The sequence below is a fragment of the Lampris incognitus genome, chromosome 19, assembly GCF_029633865.1.
Source record: "Lampris incognitus isolate fLamInc1 chromosome 19, fLamInc1.hap2, whole genome shotgun sequence".
Taxonomy (NCBI): domain Eukaryota; kingdom Metazoa; phylum Chordata; class Actinopteri; order Lampriformes; family Lampridae; genus Lampris; species Lampris incognitus.
The window spans coordinates 21,740,337-21,765,544 of NC_079229.1; the positions used below are offsets into that span (position 1 = coordinate 21,740,337).

The following is a 25,208-nucleotide window of genomic DNA, read 5'->3' on the forward strand; positions in this document are numbered from 1 at the left end:
GCTTCACAGATTTATTCATTCTCACTCCTATTCATGATAGTCACCTGACTAGATTCTTCATTCTCTCTATGGCTTAAAAATGGCCTTTTCTACATTGGTCAATTATACATTGGTGGGGTTTCGGAAGTTTCAGGAATATATTAGAGAGATAAAATATCCCTCAATCCCATCTGTTCCGTTATTTCCAAGTACGACATTTTGCTAAATCTAACAACCCCAATTTTTACCACAAAACTCAGTATATGAGACAATCCTGAACACACCTCCAAAGGTAAAGGTATTTATATCCCAAATATATCAAATTCAATTACTGAGACTAACATTGTTAAAATTAAAGTGGTTTGGGAAAAAGAACTTGACATGAACATACCAGATTCAATTTGGAACCCGGCTCTAATTAGTGTTTACAAAAGTTCACCATGTACACGGTTAAATATATTACAATTTAAGGTACTGCATCACCCACAGTAATCTAAATCACAACTTTCAACTATGCATTTAAATGTAGTAGATAGCTGGAATAATGTCACAATTCACCAGCAAATCTTACACACATATTCTGGTTATGCCCACAATTGCCAGATTACTGGGATACAATACTCAAAGTCTTATCAGAGTCCCTCAATATGAATCTCCAACCCAATGCCTGAATGTGAATCTTTGGTGTTCAGGATGACAAAGATCAAACTTTAAAAAATAAACCGAAAAACATAATTGCAGAAAGTTGAATCAGTTCATCTGGATACAATGTTTATTGACAGATTTGTTTCATCACTCATCTAAGGGCCCAGAAACACCAAACTGACTAGTGGCGATGAAGGCCGACTGTTGCGTCGCCTGCCGTCTGGGCCAAAAGGCAACACTTGAACACACCACAAAGACTACAGCCGACGGCCCTGATTGCTAGCTTAGCACTGATTCGCTAAGCTGAACATCCAATGAGAGTGATCTCTCTCACCGACAGGCTCTGCAGATTCAACATGCTGATTCAGCCGAAAAGCTGCTAACAGGGGTCTGACTAGTGCCGACGGTGCGGGACACACCACAAAAACTAGGGTCACAGATGCTCACCGGCGGCCTGACATTGGCCGATGGCCGACTGTGTCAGGGCCCTAAGGGACCTCTTCAGTCTCAACTGACTGCAGGTATCCCCACCCTTATAAACAATACAGTTGTATAACGACTGAAACCAATGACCAGTTTCATATGCAAATTGCCGTGGCCATTAACTAGAGTTACAATGGCTATGTGTACTATTCACAGAGAATTGGGGAATAATTGCAGTCACAGCATTGTAAGATGGTGATAGATGTACCCTTAGGCCCCCTCTCAGTTCAGGGATGTCATTCCCTCTTCACATTAGAAGGCCTCTTTGACTCCTCGTTCAAACCAGCGTTCCTCCATGAAAACATAAATGCTTTCTCAACCCTTTTTGGCAGGTAGGAGAATCCTAATGAATTGGAAATCACCTCATCCTCCAACTTCTATGTGGTTGAGGAATCTAATGTTCTTTCTACAACTGGAGAAAATTAAGTTTTCGCTGAGGGGACACCCTTAGAAATTCAAATCCACTTGGGGTGTGATCATGCAATACTTTGATAAATTGAAGACATTCTTTATAGATTCATAACTCTTTCCTGTTACCTTGGGCTACTGTTTAGCCCATTATTGGTTTTTCTGTTTTTGTTTAATACCCTCCGGCATTGTAACTATTTATTTTGTGCATACTCTTTGAAGTGGGGTGACACGGTGGTGCGTGCAATGGTTAGTGCAGTCACCTCACAGCAAGAAGGTCTGGGGTTCAAACCCCAGGGTAGTCCAACCTTTGGGGTCGTCCCAGATCGTCCTCTGTGTGGAGTTTGAATGTTCTCCCTGTGTCTGCGTGGGTTTCCTCTGGGTGCTCCGGTTTCCTCCCACAGTTTTAAGACATGTAGATCAGGTGAATCGGCCATACTAATTTGTCCCAAGGTGTGAATGTGTCAGCCCTGTGATGGCCTGGCGGCCTGTCCAGGGTGTCTGCCCACCTGCCACCCAATGATTGCTGGGATAAGCTATAGCATCCCGTGACCTGAATTTGGATAAGCAGTTTGGATAATGGATGGATGGATGCTCTTGGAAGTATTTATACTGTGAAGTTTTACTTGAAACATTAGTCAGTGTGACTTGTTCTCGGTGTTTGGGGCAATTTAGAGGTAAGAACCAGTTGGGAGATTGATTGAGGGGGGGAAATTTGTAAAACTATGTGTACAATATATGGATGAGGTGTTCTCTGTGCTTTTGAGAATAAATATAATCTATCAAAAAATAAAAAAATCCCTTCTTCTACCCTCATATTGTTTCTTTGGCCTGCAATTTCTCTCCTCCTGATGTCTGTTCCAGTTCCTCCCATCTCCTAGCTTGTGCTGCCTGGGGAAGTTATTTATTGTTACACGGCATACATTTGTGATTACAGGGTTAAGAGAAACAGACCAGTCACATATAAACACTCAGTCCACTAAAGTCATCCTCACCAAAAATAGAAACCATGTCTGGCAGATGCAGTCATAAGACTATTTTTGCACAAATACAAACTCAAATTATGAATGGACACACACACACACACACACACACACACACACACACGTTCCTGACGCATGCATTTGTCATCAGTGTATGAATGTGGGTGTGAATGGGTGAATGTGAGGCAGACACTGTAAAGAGCTTTTGAGTTGTCAGTAGACTAGAAGAGCGCTATAGGAATGCAGTCCATTTACCATTTACTCAAACATACACATATGCACACACAAAAACAAATACAAGACCACAAGCCAAAACACATATTAGTACACAAACACAATATAGGAATATAGGAATGCAGGCGCAAACATGTTCTCACATGTACGATTTGAAAATAAACAAAGGTGAGGCGTCTGGGTAGCGTAGCAGTCTATTCTGTTGCCTACCAAGATGGGATCACCAGTTCGAATCCCTATGTTACCTCCGGCTTGGTCGGGCATCCATACAGACACAATTGGCCGTGGTTGCAGGTGGGAAGCCAGATGTGGGTATGTGTCCTGGTCACCGCACTAGCGCCTCCTCTGGTCGGTCGGGGCGCCTGTTTGGGGGGGAGGGGGAACTGGGGGGAATAGCGTGATCTTCCCACACACTATGTCCCCCTGGTGAAACTCCTCACTATCAGGTGAAAAGAAGCGACCGGTGACTCCACATGTATCGGAGGCATGTGGTAGTCTGCAGCCCTCCCCGGATCAGCAGAGTGGGTGGAGCAGAGACCGGGATGGCTCGGAAGAGTGGGGTAATTGGTCAAGTACAATTGGGGAGAAAAAGGGGGGAAAAATCCCCCCAAAAATAAACACAGGTAAACAGACACAGATGCACATGGTAGGGTGCACACACACTCACACACAAACATACTATGCTGTATTTATAGAGAAAGCTCAACACCAAAACAATACACAACAAACAGGAAGCGTGGGATTCCCATGTGCTTGTGCTGACTGACTGGAGATGCTCTGATGAGATGAGAAGAGATGAGACAGCGGGCAGAAACCCTCTCACTCTGCACCCACAGATAAGAGGTGGACAGGGTCGGCCTTCTCACACAGGCTCGGCTGTCTCAAATGGGTTGAACTGACCTCGCCGCAACATCGCAGCTAAACACCACCTTTTTGCTCTTCATCCACCCACCCACCCTCCACCACCCCAACTCCCTTCCCCATCTTTCTCGCTAAGCTGATTAAAAGCGACCGTTTCCTATTCGCCTCGCAGCCCTACGGCGGCGCGAGCAGTGAGGGCCCCTCCACTTCGGCATGAATATTAAGTGTGGGATTTGTGTCTCGGGTTTGAAATTGGAAATCACAAGTTTGACTAATCAGCTTTGGAAGTTCCACATTCGGAAGTGGCGTGAGGCTGAATGAGGAGGGGAAGTAAAAAGAAGAGAAGGGAGGGGAGAGAGGAGATGGAGGGTATAGTGTGCGTATTTCTGTGAGTGTGTGTGTGTGTCTGCGTGTGTGTGTATGTTTGTGTGTGTGTGTGTCTGTGTGTGTTGTATGTGTGTCAAGCGGGGGCTTTTCACTCTGCTCCCTCTGTCTCCATCCGCAACGGAGAGAGTGCCCTCCAACCCCCCCCCCCCCCCCCGCCATGAGCTCGAGTGCTTATTCACTGCTTTGACGGGGCCAAATAACACCCCCCCCAACCCTCTTGCCCTCCTCTGCATCCACTCCTCCTCCCATTTAAAAAGGGCCCAGAAATAGCCGAGAGGCTATTAGGAAAAAAAAAAAATACAGCCTCAGGGGGAGAGAGATGGGGGGGGGGGGTTACAGTCCAACGCCATTCGAGGGTACACTCCAACCTCCCTCCCTTTCTTTCTTGTACTCTCTCTCCTCCTCACCCATCCTCTATCTCTCCACCCCTCTTTCTTTCAATCCACCTCTCCTTGTTCTAATGAATCGTCGCTTCAGTGAAAATGCTCATTATGGTTTCATAGCCAGGACTTCAGAATCGCTGGCATTAGCAGTGAAAGGGGGGAGAGAGAGAGAGACAGAGAGATATGGAAAGACAGATGAGACATGATGGACAAAGGGACAGCGAAAGGGAGGACAAAGGACAATTAGTTGAAAGGAGGCAGAGAAATGGTGGGAAGTGAAAGAGATGGGGAGACTGGATGAGAAATTAGCTAAGGAGAAAGAGAGACAAAAGAAAAACAATGACACGGATGCACAGAAAGATGCAGGAAGTGTTCATTCAGGACATACTGTGAAGTCACTGGGGCCCGGTGACAAAACCAGCAGCCTCTGCAGCAGCTCTGCACAGACCACTATGACTCAATGGGCCAGAAGCCGGTTACAACCTTTACTCCTTGTAACTTATAATTTGGCATGTTGGTCCCTTAGCTATGCCCATGAGGCTTTTCACACAGCCTTTCTAGGTGGGAACGTTGCGCTGTTAAGCCGCCTTCCCTTTCTGTGTAAAAGGTATGGAGACGGAATGGGGGTCATTGTTGTTCCGGTGATAAGCCGGCGGCACAGGTGGTCAAAAAGCTGACTCAACATCTGTGTAAAAGGGACAGCCGGCAGGACGGGACAGCTGGCAGGACGGGACAGAGGACGCTGTTGGTGTTGCACGTTGTGACGCCTCTGCTTTAGGAAAGCTGGCATGCTGTGTAAAAATCATATATAGTGGGTGTCATTATGCCGCCTTCTTTTGGTTCAGTGTAAAAAAAACCAAACAAAACAAAGCCGACGTAAACACGGGTCTTCATTCTGGCAATATTGCAGGATCTCTGTGTAAAAATGCCTGATGAGGGCGCCCGGGTGGTGGATCTATTCTGTTGCCTACCAACACGGGGATCACCGGTTCGAATCCCAGTGTTACCTCCGGCTTGGTCGGGTGTCCCTACAGACACAATTGGCCGTGTCTGCAGATGTGAAGCCAGATGTGGGTATGTGTCCTCGTCGCTGCACTAGCGCCTCCTCTGGTTGGTCGGGGGCGCCTGTTCAGGGGGGAGGGGGAACTGGGGGGAATAGCGTGATCCTCCCACGCGCTACATCCCCCTGGTGACACTCCTCACTGTCAGGTGAAAAGAAGCGGCTGGCGGCTCCACATGTATGGGAGGAGACATGTGGTAGTCTGCAGCCCTCCCCGGATTGGCAGAAGGGGTGAAGCAGCGACCGGGACGGCTCGGAAGAGTGGGGTAATTGGCCAGATACAATTGAGGAGAAAGGGGGGGGGGTTTAAAAAAAAGCTAGAATGTTATTTTTTAAGGGCCTAAATGAAATCTTAAGATAAAACTAACATTTAATTGATGTGTTAAACAACATATTCGGTAATATGTGTTATTAGTTGAGATGGAAAGAGGCTGGGGTATAGAAGGAGATAGAAAGAGAGAATGACAGATGTACTCTTGGCATATGAAATATTTTGATAATTTAGCCTCATTTGTCTTACTATGTGAAGTGTGATGGTGTCTCCTGTACTTTTATATACACTCAACAGCACTAAGCTGATGTTGGAGGAAGGGAGGATGCTATTCAACCTCTCAGTTCAGGGGTGGGGAGGGCTGGCAAGGGAAAGAAAAAGATTTCTCTTTTGGGTCAAATTGCAAAAGTAACACTGAGCATGACGTGTTGATAGACAACACAAACGGAACATTATGTCCTGAAGGACATTACTATTATCATGCAGCAGGATGTACTTTATTAATCCAATTTAATTCTAGGCCTTATTGATAGCCAATTCCCATCCTCTGTCCTTCTGCTGCCAAAACTAGCCTCATAATGTAAAAGGTGCTCCGCTGCCAGTCAGAATAGCACAACCAGCTAAGCACTCTATTAAATTTAGCTAGGACAAACAACTCTCCACCCATCACAATTTCTTAATATCATACATGATTGGCACAGACTGACAACTGGCAAGACACACACACACACACACACACACACACCAAATGGAAGAGGAAAAAAGGGTAGCGAGAGTGATGTGGATTTTAACCGATGCCCCTGACTATGGCTAAAGCATGGCCATTAGCCAGGCCACACTAATAGAAGAGAGACGATAATGGCGGTCACTGCAGGACATGTACTTTTTCTTTAAGTTAAATCATGCCGGAGAGGGCAAATGCTTCTGGGATGCTGTCTCTCCCACTTGAGGCTATTAGTGTCACTTCCTCTACCCTGCCACTGATGTTGCTGAGCATAGGGATGGCAGAGTCCGCAGTCACGGACTTGTTTTTAGGTGGGTGCGCATCAGCGGCGATGCAGGCAAACCAGTGCAAGCACGGGCAGGCGTGCAGATGTAGACAGCAGCAGTTCATACAACAGATGTATGGAAAGATACATTAGGCACCTAAACACAAAAACAGACCTTGATCCACGGAAATATGGCCAAGACAAACACACACACACACACACACACACACACACACACACACACACAGAAACGAGGGGGCAAATTAAAAACCCAAGGGTAGGAAAAAGAGATGTGAGAACCTGCATCGGGCTTGGCTCAGTAAGTGAATCAAGTCTAACTAGGTGAAAATAGCTTTCTTATTAACTTCCCTAAAATTTACTTTTGGCACAAACACATGCCAATACATGCAGCGCCTTTAACGCTGAGCAATTCTCGTATGATTCCAAATAGGACCGCGTTCCTTTGAAAAATGTCCAAACTCCAGGAACCTTTTTTTTTTTTTTTGCTCTGTGGTTGTCCACCATGACATCATGGGGCCATTACAGCGAACCAATAAGGCAGTGGGGCTGCCATTACTCGGTCACGCAGGACTAACAGCACTTTTACAGGCATGTTGATGGCATTACAAATGTCTGGTGGTCCACACAGAGTTTTATTAGGCCCTGCGGTGAGCTCCAACAGGTCTGGCTCAGGTGGCTTCGCAAAGCACTTGACCTATTCCTCTGGAGGGGCCTTAATGTTTGGTCTGAGGCCCAGGAGAGCCTCTACTGGATGGAGGCCGTTCTCCATAGCCCTGAAGGCCCCAGACCTTTCCTGCGTACTCTGGTGTAATTCTATTCAACCTGTCTGGGGAGAGCACTAATGGGGTTAGAGCCAGGAAATGAGTTCCATGTACTCTACATGACAACAGGTAATAGACTGCTTGCAAACACTGATATCTGGCACACAGGTACGGGAAAGCCACTCCTGCACTGTGCACAGATGCATTAAACATATTTATGGCAATTACATACCTCTGTACATTTCTGTTACGTTTCTATGGCCAAATGTCAAGTTTTAGATTTTAATGTGTGATTATAGCTTTATTTTTTTTTCTGGCCTGTCAAAAATTTGAATTTTTAGTTTTTAATTTCTCATGCTGGACTGTAAATACTGTAATTTTAATATATAGTTAATTTTTTCAGATTAGTTTTAGCTTTAAATTTAATTTGCTAGGTCATATTCTTTAGCTTTTTCGAGGTTGAACCGATGCCTAAGCCTAAGCATTTCATTGCCGCCAAAGCCTCCATGCTGTATTGTTGTGCGTTTGACAAATAAATAGAAGTTGAGTGCCTTAGGCTAACACAGAAAAATAAGCACAACTTGTTGTAAGACACAACAAAGCCACAGCAATGTACACTGATGCCTTTTGCTGCAAAACCTTAACATAAGAACTTGTTTTTTTTTTTCTTCTAAAGACAATACAACTGCAAGTATCAGCACATTTCTAAAATAAAAGATCATTTACGGAAAATTATAACCATTACTTACGGTGTGTTGTCAGCCAAAAAGGGGGCTTTTTGTGTGGAGAAAATGGCATCTATCTGCTCTCCCAGTTCATTACTTGTCATTTTAAGCACACAGGCATTTTAGAGCATTTAAGAAAACTCACAAGAGGACGGGATGTAATTGCATTTGCAGTGTCGTTGGAATTTAAATTAAATATACCACGAATCAACTGACCCAGTCACTAGCATTTATAATGTTACATATAGGCATACCAGCAATTAATATTTTTTCCATACTTTTCCATAATTTTCATCCAATTACGTCCAGATTTCCTATGGATATTTTCAAAGCTTTTTTCAAAAACCGTCACACAAACATGTACATCCACAAAATGTCAAAAAGAAAAAGAAAAGAAAAAAAAAGCCAACCACAGTCTGTACTATTTCCGCATTTCCTGGTGAGTTGTGACATTATCTCACATATTGGGACAAGGCTTAAGACAGATGGATTGTGTAGTTGGCTAGTCCTGTGGATTTGGGATGTATTCACCCGTTCAGCTCCCTGTAATTACAAAAGCTCCTCCAGAGATCCGCTTTGCTGCTGGGAGTTTGTTCCAAGGTACAGGGATTGGAACGACAATGGCGGATTCTGACAAAGAAGTATGGAGAGTGCTCTTAAAATAGAGAGAAGTAATGCCATTTTCTCTGCTGAGTGCATACGATCACTGGCTCAGATGGGGGCAAATTAAATTTAATTATGTACCCTGAACCCGCTGACTGGATTTTGACGGGCACCAGCTAACTCTTCGATCCATCGCTATCCTGATGGCCACTTAGAAACAGAGGAAATGACATCTGGCAGCCATCACATGTCAGTGCATAACTTATGAAAACATCTGCAGGCCGTAGTCCGGTTTTTGGTCAATATCATGGCCATGGTCAATGTATTGTTTTGTACCTTTTGTTCTTTGGAGATAATAGGAGTGGTGTTGCCTCACTACTGCGAAAAGGAAGTGAGAGAAGGATGCACAGAACTGTGCACCTCTCCGCTGTGTGCTACATCATGTCAAGATTTTTATTTTTCTGCTCAGTTGTGGTAATTTCAGTTCTGCTCTGGCCTTCTTGGTTCTGCTTTGCTCTGCTGTGCACTTCTCTTTTGTCCAGGAAGGTGTCCTGAGCTACAGCTATAAATGGAAAACCTCAGATAACCCAGCCACTGGGGCCTCAAGTAGACACTGAGCTTCCAACAGATCAACATCTTCCCTGGCCTCAATTCACCGAACAATGAGCACAAGCAAAAAATAGCAGAAATGTGGGGTGTCCAGGTGGTGTAGCGAACTATTCCATTGCCTACCAGCACAGGGCTTGGTGGTTCGAATCCCCGTGTTACCTCCGGATTGGTCAAGTGTCCCTATAGACCACAATTAGCCATGTCTGCCGGAGGGAAGCCAAATGTGGGTATGTGTCCTGGTCGCTGCACTAGTGCTTCCTCTGGTCGGTCGGGGTGCCTGTTCAGGGGGAGGGGGAACTGGGGGGAATAGCGTGATCCTCCCATGCACTACGTCCCCCTGGCGAAACTCTTCGCTGTCAGGTGAAAAGAAGTGGCTGGCGACTCCACATGTATTGGAGGAAGCATGTGGTAGACTGCAGCCCTCCCCGGATCGGCAGAGGGGGTGAAGCAGCAACCAGGATGGCTTAGAAGAGTGGGGTAATTGGGAAGGGAAAAAAAAAAGAGAGAAGGGGGGATCAAAAAAAAAAAAAGAAGACAACTGGAACTGTATTGTGTGTTTGCAAAACTAATTAAAATAAACTAAAATTAAAGAGAAAATGTTTTGAGTTTTCATCTGTCAGTTTCTTTCATACATAAGCCTAGTATTCTGGATGGATATGAAATCTACCAATTTTTTTAGCTGTGCCAGTTTTACGCCAGCAGATGGCTAATATTCTTCTGTCGGCGCAGTTGCACAAGCAAGCACCTTCTACGGCCGTGTTGCAGATCCTTCCTCACCTGGCACTATGGCGGTGAAAGTCGGGGGAAAGCGCCAGAGCCCCATTCTGAATTACTCTGAATATAACCGTGTCTCAGATAAGAGCAAGTGCCTTGCAGTGGGAGGTGATAAACTATGTGGAACATTTCCCAATGGGAAAAATCCCACAAACATAAAAGTCCATTTGAAATGCTAGCACATGAAGGCTAACCTAGCTCACGTCGACAAGGTAAGGGAGAATGCTCAGCCCCCCTTCCCCAAAACAGAAGCTGACCCCAGGCCAGGCAGCATGATGGAGCACATGACAACCGTCTCCCCAGGTACATGTGCACATTAAGTGTCCAACACATTCACTGTATGTCAAGTACAGCATGTGAGCATGTGACATGTATTGTTAATCAACTGCAATGATATGCCACAGAGCTGCAGCACCTGCATCTAGTGCTGGGCAGTCCAATTCATTAATTAGTTAATTTTGAGTTGGTTCTTCTAGATGAATCAAACATCTAAAGTTTTTTGGGTTTTTGAGGTTTTCATGGTTGTTTTTTTTTTTCAAATTGAGCTCCAGAGACTCCTGGCTCCGAAGCAATGTCATCTGTGGCACATGAATGGGTTTTATACATGCTGCTCATGTGTGTCTACAGTCTATTGGCTATTTTGATAATTTAGTGAAGCCTTGGCTTTAGTTTGTCTCACTGGCGTAGCAGCCAGCCATCACTGCTTCACTCCATTCCAGTGCTTATTACTTGGCTGAATGAGTGAGTGGGCAGGGGAAGGGGAAGGAATGAGAATGGGCAGCCCAGCTTGTTTCAGGGAACTCAAACTACAGTATTCTGAGCTCGAGTCATGAGTGGGAGACGTCTGAATAAACACTGACCAGGCAAAACATTAAAACCACTGACAAGTGAAGTGAATAACATTATCTTGTTGCAATGGCACTTATCAAGGAGTGGAACATATTAGGCAGCAAAGCGAACAGTCAGTTCTTGAAGTTGTTGTGTTGGAAGCAGGAAAAATGGGCACATGTAAGGATCTGAGCAAATTTGACAAGGGCCAAATTGTGATGGCTAGACAACTGAGTCAGAGCATCTCCAAAACGGCAGGTCATGTGGGTTGTTCGCAGTATGCAGCAGTCTACCTAAACATCGTTGCAGACCAAGTACACCCCTTCACGGCGACGGTATTCCCTGATGGCAGTGGCCTCTTTCAGCAGGATAATGCACTCTGCCACACTGCAAAAACTGTTCAGGAATGGTCTGACGAACATGACAGAGTTCAAAGGTGTCACCTTGGCCTCCAAATTCCCCAGATCTCAATCCAATTGAGCATCTGTGGGATGTGCTGGAAAAACAAGTCAGATCCATTGAGGCCCCACCTCACAACTTACAGGACTTAAAGGATCTGCTGCTAACGTCTTGGTACCAGAGGACACCTTCAGAGGTCTCCACAAGAGGACACCTTCAGAGGTCTTGTGGAGTCCATGCCCCTACAGGTCAGGGCTATGTTGGCGGCACGAGGGGGACCTACACAATATTAGGCAGGTGGTTTTAAGGTTTTGGCTGATCGGTATATTTTCTCAGTACGTACCAAACTTAAATTAGTTCAAAATGATTTGTTCATTCATTTCACACGGCACACTACCTGCATCTCACCTCAGAAGCCCAATTACAAACATTTGGCACCTAAGGCTGCATCTTGTCACATACTGGTGACATATTTGTGCCCACATCTACATTCTATGTACTGTTGTTGCTGTTGCTGCTGTTGTGCCCAGTTGAATTTTTGTGGTTAATGACACATACACACTGACTGACACACATCTTTTATAGATGTTTTTGGTGGATGGTGGTTCATCTTTCCCAGGTGAATACATTTTTTAAAATGGTATGGTACTATGTTGACTTTTTGTTACACAATACTTTTTCTGACGTTTTTGAATCTCGCCCCTGACAAATACCTCATATTACAAAAAAAAGAGACCAAAACTAACACTGAAACTAATAAAAACTAAACTAAAATTAAGCATTTTCAAAAAATATAATCTAAAAGTAATTGAAATTAAACTGAAATTGAAAACAAAAAGTCCAAACGAAATGAAAAAACTAATGAAAAATGCAAAACTATAATAGCCTCTGTGTGCGTGCGTGTGTGTGTGTGTGTTTGTGTGTGTGTGGACGGGGGGGGGGGGTTGGAGTGAGAGAAACAGAAAGGCAGAGCGAAAGGACGACGAGAAGAACCAGTAATTATCTGGTCATATGGTGCGTAGTACACCACACCACACCCATGTTCTGCAGTCTTCTGCCTCTCGATCAAATCCATTACCCAAGTTTTTTTTTTGTTTTTTTGGCCTGACTTAAAAGTGGTGCCGCACTGGGTCACTGAGACGAGAGCGGTCACACTGTGTTAGCGGAGTAGACCCGCGATTGGGTTATGAAATGAAGTTATCCATCATGTGAGAACCACTGCTGATTTTACACTCCACAGTCAACAAACAGACCCACCGCAACCATGTTTGATGTAATCATTTATAAACATGACGGTTCATGCATTATTCAATCAAAACAGATTTTGCAGTGATTAGATTCCAGGAAAGAGTGTGTCCCATATCTGTTGACAGCATTCTGTTTTTGTGTCATCTCTCAACTGGATCTGTTTGGCCTTTTCAAAACTAAGCATTCACATTCGCTTTCACTCACAGCCTGTGAAAGCAAGATGGAGAGGACCTCCTAATCAAGACTGTTTTGTTAATCTATACTCTCCTCAGTGCACCACACGGTTGGCTGCGGTGTGAGGCATCGATGGCAGACTATAGCACTATCGAGTGGAGATTAACTGTCTATTTGCAGCTACTTATTGCTGGGAATGAGAATCCCTCCGGTGCTGATCACAAACAAGGCCTCGGTAGCCCTCAACCATACCCCCCCCACCCCCATTCCCCACTTTGTCTGCCGGGGCACGCCTGCCCTAAATGACATGCTCCCCTCCTCTCCTTTCATCTTGTGCTGGAAATTCATTAGGTACTGTACGCATGTCTTCCAGGCTTCTCATTTGAAGGACGTTGATAAAATACACTGTGTGCGCAGCCTTAATCAGCTTGATCCACTTGAAGTAGGGTTGAAGCCAAGATGGGTCTTTCTCTCTCACTCTCTTCTTCTCTCAATCTCCCTCTCTCGCTCAAACTCTCTCTCCCTCACTCAAACTCTCTCTCTCGCTCGCTCGTTCTGCTTTCAGGCTGTTTGCTTTCTTAAATGAACGTAATGGTACAAACGGAGGATAAATTGCCTTCCGCATGCTCCATCTCATCACATCCATCCCACAGGGCCCTCTCTGAAGCAGAGGGTAAAAAATGAAAGCAGACCAGGAAGATAATTCTCTTGCTTTGCCTGGGAGATACACAGTGCTATCTGTGTATAAGCCCAGCGATAAGGCTGATGTGCATTTGGTGCATTAGGCCCCCTGCACTATCATTGTGGTACAGGGCGGGTGTGGAGGAAAGGGTAAACGTCTGTTTGTGCATCCATTTATGCGTCTGTTTGTATGTGTGTGTGTGTGTGTGTGTGTGTGTTTGTGTGAGAGCATTTATGTACAAGTGAGTTTGCATTTCTCTGCGTCCCACTTGATATTATAACCATCACTACCTACCTACACTGGAGCTAAAGTGTTTTTTGTTTTTTTGTTTGTTTTTTTTTTAAATTTTGAGATACTTTATTAATCCCCGTGGGGAAATTCTGCTCTGCATTTAACCCATCCTCACTGTGTAGCTAGAAGCAGTAGGCAGCCGCCGTGCAGCGCCCAGGGACCAACTCCAGTTCATCTTGCCATGCCTCGGTCAGGGGCACAGACAGGAGTATTAACCCTAACATGCATGTCTTTTTGATGGTGGGGGAAACTGGAGCACCCGGAGAAAGCCCACCACAGACACAGGGAAAACAAGCAAACTCCACACAGCGGTCGAGCTGGGATGACCCCCAAGTTTGGACAACCCCGGGGTTTGAACCCAGGACCTTCTTGCCGTGAGGCGACAGCAGTAACCACTTTGCCACCACGCCATTTACGCAATGCTTTGCTGCTGCCATATGAAAAAAAAACCCATTAAAATATCCTTTACATTGGGTTAGGAGGTCCAGCAGATGCACTGCCCGTCCAGTTTATTCTCAATTACACAAAGACAAGTTGCTACTCCAGACATTTTCTGTGACACTAAGTTCAAAACAACTAAAGGAAGCTCCCAGGAGCAATGAGAAATGCCCCCAGATGTTAGGGACAAACAAGGCCTGGCAGAAATATCTTGTTACAACACCATGAGAGAAAAAAAACAAAACAAGAATAGACAATAAGTCTTTTTAAAAAACGTTGTTTATCCTGGCAGGCCACGACAGGTGAAGGGAGCGGAGGAGACGCGACACACAAAGCATGTTGGTATTAGAGATACTGATGAATTGGAGGCGGAGAGATGTGTGGCTATGTAATGTATGTCTCTCATTAACAAGAATTGCTCCTTGATGGTAGATATCAATTGTGATCCCTCGGGACCTATAAGACATGTCATTAAAGACTCATGAGTTGTTATTAAAGACTTACACAGATGCAACGATCCTAAAAGATTCATCTGTTTACCAATGAATTATTGAGAGGCGGGATTTAATCAAAGCTACAGATGTTATTGTGCAAAACGTGACGCTAATCTTGCTTTGATTGCCTCCTTTGAAAGATTAGACTACAAGAATCACAAAGATTGATTGCCGATTGTTGAAATAATTACAGGTACTTAATATGTGACAGCAAACAATAACAAGACAATGAGATTGGATTGGCTCAATGATTGCTCGAGGTACAAATTATTAAGCGTGAGTTATTATACATGTTTATGAATGAGCATTTCAAACATAGACAACAGAGTCCCTCTACAATGACTTTAACAGTCCAGAGGCAATAAAAAGGTTTAGGCTACAGTCACACATACGCGATTGCAGGTGAATGACCATTGCTCGCCGAGGCGAAATTCGTATCTTGTCGCCCTGAATGTGGGCAGTGCAGGATGTGACGCACATGGAAATCGGTTTACTGGTTTGTAGTCCATTTGAGCGGTTGTTGATTTTGCAGCGGGAAAACATACACTGAAGTCCAGAGAAAAATAAACAAAGTGTTTTCACTTAATCGTCTCACTTGTACATGTTATCATAGTTTTATGGACAAATACGGAGGAAGAGGATTGGTGTATAGGTTATATTTGTTAGCTAGCTTAGCCAAGTTAAGCTAGTTGACAAATACTGCAAAATATGAATTGATGTCATTACTAAATTTTCCTTTTACTTATGTTCAATGCCTGACTCCATGATATTGACCATGATATTTTGCTAGAGAGATTAGAAAAATGGGTCGGCCTTTCTGGCCCGGTTCTCAACTGGTTTAGAACATACCTTCAGGACAGACAGTTCTTTGTGTCTATTGGAGACTTTTCCTCGGACAAAGTGGGTATAATGTGTGGGCTCCCCCAAGGTTCGATTCTTGGACCACTACTATTCAATCTCTATATGCTCCCACTTGCACATGTTATACAGAAACACAAAATAAATTACCATAATTATGCAGATGATTCACAACTGTACATATCCCTATCTTCTGATGACCTAGCTCCCATACGTTCCCTAATTCAGTGTATTGATGATATTACTTTATGGATGTCAGATAACTTTTTACAACTGAACAAAGACAAGATGGAAATACTTATTTTTGGTGCAAAGACTCAGAGACAGAGAATTACAGCTCATCTCAGCTCTCTGTCTCTGGAGTGCAACGGTGAAGCTAGAAATCTTGGTGCAATCATAGACAGTGATCCAAATTTTAAGAGCCACATCAATCACCTCACAAGATCAGCCTTCTATCATCTTAAAAACATTTCAAAACTAAGGGGCTTTCTATCAATATCAGACTGTGAGAAATTAATCCATGCATTTAAAACAAGTAGACTGGACTACTGCAATGGACTATTCACCGGCCTCCCAAAATCAGTTGTGCGCAAACTCACCAGAACTAAAAAGTATGAGCACATTACACCTGTTCTTAGATCTCTACATTGTCTCCCTGTTAAAACTAGAATTGATTTTAAAATTCTTTTAATTGAATACAAAGCCCTAAATGGCCTTGCACCACGCTATATAAAAGACATGTTAATTCCTTATAAACCAGCAAGAACTCTCAAGTCCAATGGCAGTGGTCTTTTAACCATCCCTCGTGCAAGGTCTAGAGCAGGGGAAGCTGCATTTTCTATTTACGCCCCAAGTAGATGGAACGCCCTGCCTGAGGACATGACAGAGGCCCCCACACTGGACACATTTAAAAGCAGGTTAAAAACCTTAGTTTTTAAAACAGCCTATAGCTAAATTCATAGTGTGTGTGAGTGTTTTATATATTTTGCTATTTTTATATATTCTGCTTTGTTGTTACTTTTAATTAATCAGTGTTTATGGCACTTTTATTTATTTTACTAACTCAGTTTTAAACTTGTTTGTGCTTTTATAAAATTTGCCTGTACTTTTATTTTTTATAAATTTATTTCTGATTTTTCCCCTTTTCTCCCAATTTAGTGGCCAATTGCTCCCTATTCTAATTCAAACACCCACCCTTGTACTGTATGCGTTCGCCAACTGCGTCTCTCCGGCTGGCAGCCTCGAAGGAGACGCCTCGCCACTTTCGTGACAAGGCAAATCCAGGCCGAACCACTGCTTTTTCCGACACACACGGAGACGCATTCATGTGACGGACACAAGCCGACTCCGCCCCCCTCCCGATGACAGCATTGCCAATTATTGCTGCTTCATTGAATCCGGCCATAGTCGAATCTGATGGTCCACCGGTCCCCAGTGGGCAACTGCATCAACACAAAGCTGATGCTTAGACCGCTACACCACCGCAGACCCCGCCTGTACTTTTATTAATTTATTTTTGTGAGGGGGGGAGATTTTATTGATTTCATTGTTTTATTGTGTGAAGCACTTTGTGTTACATTTGTTTAGATGAAAAGCGCTATACAAATAAAATCTGATTGATTGATTGACTACCGACTCACTGCCAGCCAGGCAGCATCTCTTGTGTGGGGTAGTTTGCAGTTTCCGGCTGGTTAGACACAGCAACAATCCAAGTCTCCTCCATCCTGGCTCACTAAGAAAACTACAGCCAATTACAGCCAAGAGGGGCCAACCACACACACTTCTTTGCTATTGGTTGAGGCTTCGAATTCGCCAGTCTGAGTTCACCAAAGTTGAACTCCATGCGAAGCAAAGACACAGGTTTCTTTTGCCACAAGAAGCAAATGTCTTATTCGTCCCTTTGCTCACATACAGTGAATGGGAGGCAAATATTCGCCAATGCTAATTTCTCACATGTGTGACCGCAGCCTTACAGCTATGGTACTTGTAGCGACATTGCACCACCTATGGTACTATGTAAAAGGGGTAAAGTGCGCTATGCTAACACTGCAACCTGCTGACCCATTGGTTAATACTACTACTACTACTACTACTACTACTACTACAACTACTACTGCTACTAATCTTTATTTGTAGGAATAAAGATCGTCTATACAAAGTCACAAAAGCAAATGACTTATAGTAGGCATAGTGGTTGATTTTTTTGAATGGGGGACCGTGGTGAAAGAGCACCTCGTCCGAGTTGTGAAGCATGTCTGTCACTACAGATTGACATTTCCCACCTCACGAGTCACAACTTTCAGCCAGAGGGGTAAAGAAATGCTAAAAAATTCTCCAAGAAGAAAAAGCCCCGATCTGTTATCAACCGCGCGAGTTAGCTGCCTCATAATCCAATTTCAACACCATGCAAAGCAGAAGGTTTCAACTGGCTCTTAGTTAGGCGAGAGCATTCCTTTGGATAAAGGTCTTTGGATTTCTTTGCTCCCTTTGCCTGTTTTCCTACTGTAACTGCCTGCCTGCTTACCTGCCTGAATGCCTGCTTGCCAGGTTCTCTGGAGCTGCTGAGTTGCAGAGGACTTCAAGGGCTTTGCACCACTGAGCTCCGTATCTCTTTCTCCCCGCTTACGGCACCTTTCTTGCACTCTCTCTCTTCCTCTCTCTCTCTCTTCCTCCTCTCTGACTCTTTCTCACTCATGCTCTAAGGGGCTTTAGAGACTCGACTGCGTAATGGGAGCAGCAGTCAATCAAATCATGGTTTCAAAGGTGATGGTTTGTTTCACGCTCTCTTCCCACAAATCCCATTGAGCCTGGCACCTGTCAGGTTGTCGCTCTGAAAGCCAGCATCCACCGCCAGTCTCCCAAATCCCATGGGCCCTCAGCAGATTGAGGGGTTGACTTTTCAGCTACCTGTCTAAAAATGAGGTCATTCCATTTTGCAAGGTCTACACCATTTTTTTATGAGGTGAAATGAAAACATATAAACAAAAGACCATGTTCTGGAGTTTAAACACTAGTTTACCTTCATTGTCTAAGCTTGATAGCAGAATTTGTCATTTACTGTTGCTTTACAGTATATAAGGTCCAATTAAACAAAATTGAATGTAAAATTCAAATATTATTTGTGCCCTTCTGGTTTGACAGGAGTCTCTGAGTGTTGTCAAAATGCCACTGAATCTGCCAGCTCCAAATAATATCATGGGTTGGTAATAAATGGACAAATGAGCTCTTGTTGTACTGGGATCTGGTGGCAGGACAGTAAAATGTGATACTGCAGAACGGGCAGGGTTTCTGGACGCTCACAGGGACCAGGGGTCCTCATATCTCCCAGGGTTTATAGGCTCAGGCCCGACTCATTTCAGCTTTACAATCCTGCTGACCTTCCCATTAGGGCTCCATTACCAAAAGTCTATTAGAGAGAGAGAGGCATATTCCCAGGCTATTTATCCAGCTGCAGCCCACTCTTACATGAAGTGTACTAGATAAACAACATTCAGTTCTGAAAGTAAGGCAAGTCAAGGGTGAATGCAAAGTATATAGCATGGCTATTTTGGCATAAAAAAAGAATGCACATGTGTAAATATGCACATGCTTACAATTAGTGATCTTGTTAGCAACTGCATACATGTGTAACCCACCCTCTGTAAATAAAAGCAAATACTCACATCAACCACAAGGCCCCTAAGTGTCTCTAATGAGTTAATTGGATCTAAAAGGGTCTTTTCTTTTTGAGGGAATTTTTTTTCTTTTTGCACTGACAGCTGGGAAGTGCAGTAAACTCATCAATGGAAGCTTATGCTTCTCAGTGTCCATGAAAAGGAGTCAACATTGCTCATTCACATAAAGAAATAGACTGACGCAAGACTTCACGTCTTCTATTTTGTTAATACATTAGATACACTGATCCATTTGTAGGATTGCTATGTACTTCTGACAGTTTCAGCACTTGGATTGCATTAATAATTACCCTCAATATATTATATATCTATATAATATATATTGTGTTTTAATTTTCGGAAAAAGTGGATATAATATGAAAGTGTAAGATTTAAGCTCACTTTGCTTGAAGATGAGGGTGAAGACCAAGGGGAGATATTTTTACAATGAAGGAGTGAGGTCTGCACACTAAATTGCTCCCAAAAGCTATTTGGCAACGTTTCGATTAGTTAGATCTTCCTGAAGATCGATTAGTTAGATCTCCCTGAATACCCAACTCATCGAAACGTTGCCAAATAAAATAGCTTTTGGCAGCAATGTAGTGTGCAGACCTCACTCCTCCATTCCAGGTTTGCTATTTTTGTCTTGCACCTTTATATTTTCCGGCTTTCCACAGACTCGGTTCCTCTTCAGACATTTGTACAAGCTATACTTTGTACAATTGTGCAATGCTTCTAGAGGTCATATGATAATCAGCAGATGCCTTCCAGTGTGGTAATATGCCCATATAACATTATTTGTTATGCTGCTGGAGACAGACCTTTCTCAATGGGGTGGCTGCCCATCGCACAGAAGACTAACAACAGAGTGCTGTGTTGCTGTCCAGAAAGCCAAATACGCCACAGGCGACACGCTAACAAGGCTTCTCATTGTTATGTGTTTGTTGCACGTCCACATGAGTGTGCCTGTTTGTGTGTGTGTCTGTGCACGTGTGTTTTGTCCAACCTGTCCGGCCATCTGCTTTTTTTTCCTTCCTTTTTCCTTTCAATCAAACCTTTCTTATTCCTAAATATTCGCTTTCCCGCCCATGAAGATAGGATTCCCAATCTGCCCCTTTGATCGGAGTGTGTTTGCATGGAGGCCACCGCAGTAGGCTGTAACGGTATACAAGTCAGGGTTAAACGCTAACCTATCCTCCATTTCGTAATGAAGACTTACTGACAGCAAAGAATGAGTAGCCTTTCGCTTGTCTAGTTCCTGTTTCCTGACCTTGAAACAGGAAGTCCATATTATCTTTGCAGAGACAAAATATTTACTTACAAAGCAGGGCAATAAAACTTTAAGGACATCTATCCTATTTCAACCTTTTTTGGGGGGGGGGGATTTCCCCCCGCTTTTTCTCCTCATTTGTATCTGGCAAATTACCCCACTCTTTCGAGCCATCCGGGGAGGGCTGCAGACTACCACATGCCTCCTCGGTACATGTGGAGTAACCAGCCGCTTCTTTTCACCTGACAGTGAGGAGTTTTGCCAGGGCGACGTAGCACGTGGGAGGATCATGCTATTCCCTCCCCAGTTCCCTCTCACAAGGACCAACCAGAGGAGGCGCTAGTGCAGTCAACAGGACACATACCCACATCCGGCTTCCCACCCACAGATACAGCCAATTGTATCTGTAGGGATGCCCGACCAAGCCGTAACATGGTGATTCGAATCGCCGATTTCCGTGTTGGTAGGCAACGAAATAGACCACCATGCTACCCGGACGCCCCCCTATTTCAACCTTTTAAGTCAAATTTTAGTAAATCAAAAGTTGTGAATGCAATTTCACTCACTCGTTAAGACTAACTAATTTAAAGTTATGTGGTGTCCGTGCTTTGTATTTTACTATAAAAGTTCCATTAAGATTAATTTAGAAATGCAAATGATTGTTTATGTTTGTTATGACAGGCAAATGACAGCAGTCCTGAATCTGAATGTGTTTCAAGCTCCTTTTCACAAATTGCAAATAGCGAGCCTCTGAGCAAAATAAGAACCAGTGCATATTATTAATCTCAAAGGCTCCCAGACAAATAATACAGGCGTACAGCCAGTCTGGCATACGCAAGATATGCAAAGCAGTGAGAGGTGCACAACAAAAATGTGGTGTTTAACATGTGGTGCATATTTCACATCAAGTCACAACACTCAGAACAGCTAATCCTGTCCCTGCAAAATATTATACCATAATACGTTATCAATACTCCAGGCTTCGATCCCAGAATGAGCATAAGCTCATATTCCTGATTAAGATGCAACTTTAAGCTTTTTATACCGCAATAAGCCATGAAGGTAATGTTGGGTTTACGATGAACCACCTAAAACAAGAAAGACAGAGGAAAATAAGTGTTTCTTTTTTTTAAAGAAATGGACACATTTTAGGAGGTTGACTCATGAATTGTTTGATTAAAATGTTTTATTAATAATCAGTTTCCGGGCATCGGGGTGGCGTGGTGGTCTATTCCATTGCCTACCAACACGGGGACCACCGGTTCGAATCCCAGTGTTACCTACGGCTTAATTGGGTGTCCCTACAGACACAATTGGCTGTGTCTGCGGGTGAGAAGCCGGATGTGGGTATTTGTCCTTGTCGCTGCACTAGTGCCTCCCCTGGTCAGTTGGGGTGTCTGTTCAGGGGGGAGGGGGGAACTGAGGGGAAGAGCGTGATCCTCCCATGTGCTACATCCTCCCGGTGAAACACCTCACTGTCAGGTGAAAAGAAACGGCTGGTGACTCCACATGTATCGGAGGAGGCATGTGGTAGTCTGCAGCCCTCCCCGGATCGGCACATGGGTTGGAGCAGTGACCGGGAAGGCTCGGAAGAGCGGGGTACTTGGCCGGATACAATTGTGGGGGGAAAGCCAAAGAAGAAAAAAAATCAGTTTTCTTTTTTACTTCTAAACGTTCAGTTACTGAACTTGATGGGTTGCTCACTGTAAATAAATAATGTAAGACGTATTATGTCATTGTAGATGCTGCGTATCGAAGCATAAAGAACTCTCTTCTAAGGCATCGGCAAACTGAAAATATTGGACATAATGGCTTTGAACTATACAACTTATATAGTTTATTTGTACTTTACTGGTAAGTCTTTTTCCTTGGGAAAATGTTTCCATATCCTGATTGAAAATGTCATTCAAAGTGCCAATTTACTAAAGCCAGAAAGGCACAAAATAAGCATGGGAGAGCTTCCAAACAGTGAAACGAACTTTTGGCAAAGTTTGATTCATCTGAAGTAGCCGAATTATCGGGCAGAGTCATTCTAGAAAAATGTGCCAGACAAACAAAGAATATCTGCTTACTTTTAGTCCCCTCATGCATTACACAGCCCTTGTTTCCTTTCGGAATAGGCCTAAACAGATAATGATTAATATCCTCTCTGTCACAGAGGGGAAGAGAATCGTCCCATTCAGAAGAATGTCATGATAAGGCATGGGTGTTATAGGACAACCTTCCGCATCCCCTTTGAGAAATAGACCAACATATTTGGGCCTTTGAGCAATCTGCATACATAAATAGAATGAATAGTGTGGAAGTTTTTTTTCCCCCCTGTTCTGTTATTTCTGTGAGATGCCAAGCTTATCACTAACTTCAGCTACAGAAGTGTGACAGTAGCTATGAAAAAAAAAAACAAGGCTATCCTGAGGAAACATATGGCCCTATCTCCTGGAGGTAACCTTCACTTCAGACGTATGGATCAGTGGTCTTAACTAAGCCCCGGATATATTGGCGCATGGATTTAGCAGACTATTGGAGGGGGCAGATAACCCTGTCATATCTAGTGAGCCTGTCGGGAACCGGGGGGGGGGGGGGTACAGGATGAAGATTCTCCCCAGCATTTCTGCTGAGATCCTCTTTAAAAGAACATGCAACACAGCCCTACACATAAAAATGCACACACATGCATGCATGCACGCACACACACACACACACACACACACACCACTACATGTTTGTGTGTGTGTCTCCCTCTCACAAACACACACCCCACCCCACCCCATCCTGCCTGAGCCTAGTGACGAAAGGTCATAAGCCCCAAGTGACAGCTGTCAATCACAAGAGGTAGATATTATCCGACCTATTAATAACACCCTGTGAGACTCAGGAAGACTTAGGGGGTTATGATCTCCTGACTTGTCACTGTTGGATACGACCTGCATCGGAAATCTATAGCCTCTATAACACCGGCGCTGCACAGGAGGGACAAGTATTAGGCTTGGACTAAATGCATTAAATTCCTAACGTCCGCCCTTTTCTGTTATAATTTCCCCCAGGAGAGTTTCTAACATCTAACTCTTTACCGAAATGAACATCTTCCAAGAAATGCGCGGCCCAATATACTGTACAATAAAACAGCGCTCCACAGCCCCGGGCTGCATAAAACCTCAACCCCGAGTACCCTGAGACAGAGCAATAATATTCCATCGACTTTTGAGAGACTGCATGTCACACTTATCAACACCGTAAAATGAAACTCAAGCACCACTCAGTGTTTGTCATCACATCAAATATTCTTGTTGAAACAGAGGTTACCAGCGACACAACCCTCAGCGGACAAAGTAGCTGAATTGTCAGATGCAGCGTGACTCTCTGCAAGAGGTGTGTGTGTGTGTGTGTGTGAGAGAGAGAGAGCAGGTTACCTGTGATCCAAGGATAATAAAAAAAAGTATCCGATATTAAATTCTCGCAGAGAGAGAATCAGTAATAGTTTTTTTTGTCCCCTGTGGATTGCCTGCTTGCGTGAGGAGATGGCTTATGGGACAAGGCGGCGATAAAATCCGGGATGTGGTATTCATTTTATTCTGCATGGTGTGTGTGTCACGCGTGACAAATAAAAATGACAAATACTGTCACAGTGCCAGCCTATACATTATAGATGAGGTTTAAATGAGCTAGATACTTGCAAAATATAATGTTGTGAGTTTGTTGCTCAGTTTGTGCATGTGTGTGTTTGCATGCACGTTTCTTTCTGAATTGTGTGCGTGTTTCTTAAGAACAACATGCGTTTTTTCTGTCTGTGGTTGGTTGTGTGTGTGTGTGTGTGTGTGTGTGTGTGTGTGTGTGTGTGTGTGCAACAGAGAGAGAGAAAGAGAAAGAATGCGTATGTGTTTGGGGTCAACAGACTGCAACACCTGATATGTAGATACTTAGGGTATCAAGTAGCGCCCCCTACCTGTCTGAGGTGGGAGGGCGTCCGTTGCGAGGCTTGTTGACCTGGGCGTAAAGAGCCTCCAGGGGCTGCCCATTGTCCTGAAGGCCCAGGGGGACGTGAGGCGTCTGGGGGCTCTGGGGGAGATGGTAGTGGTGGTGACTGTTAAAGGAATCCATATTGCTGCTGTCTATCGACGAGTCCAGGGATCCGATGCCGGCGTACGTGTGCTCCTCATCGGAGCTGAAGGTGCGGCTGCCAACATCTTGGATTTCGGCATATTCTCTCTCCTTCGCCTGCCTCTCCCGCAGCTCTCTCATCTTGGCCTGTATTCTGAAGCAACAGATTAGAAGAATACAAAGACAGACAGACAGACAAAGGCAGAGAGACAGAAGATACTACATCATTACATGCATTTATTTGGGAGAATGAAAAATACAAAACTTATTAGGTCCAACTGAGAATGTGGATACTGTTAAAAACGGCAGTCGGGGCATCTGGGTGGCATGGCGGTCTATTCCGTTGCCTACCAACTTGGGAATCGCCAATTCGAATCCCTGTGTTACCTCCGGCTTGGTCGGATGTCCTTACAGACACAACTGGCAATGTCTGCGGGTGGGAAGCCGGATGTAGGTATGTATCTTGGTCGCTGCACTAGTGCCTGCTCTGGTTGGTTGGGGCACCTGTTCGGGGGAGGGGAAACTGGGGAGAATATTGTGATCCTCCCACGCGCTACATCCCCCTGGTGAAACTCCTGTCAGGTAAAAAGAAGCAGCTG

General features: G+C 44.2%; 1 protein-coding gene across 1 annotated transcript in view; it reads right to left on the minus strand.

The window, feature by feature from the left end:
• The window catches only part of LOC130129512 (partitioning defective 3 homolog), a 465,188-nt gene that overhangs the window by 78,481 nt on the left and 361,499 nt on the right, over positions 1 to 25,208 (minus strand). The window contains exon 21 of the mRNA XM_056299064.1: positions 24,455 to 24,763. Coding sequence (XP_056155039.1) covers positions 24,455 to 24,763 — 309 coding nt within the window. The remainder of the gene's footprint in view (positions 1 to 24,454; positions 24,764 to 25,208) is intronic.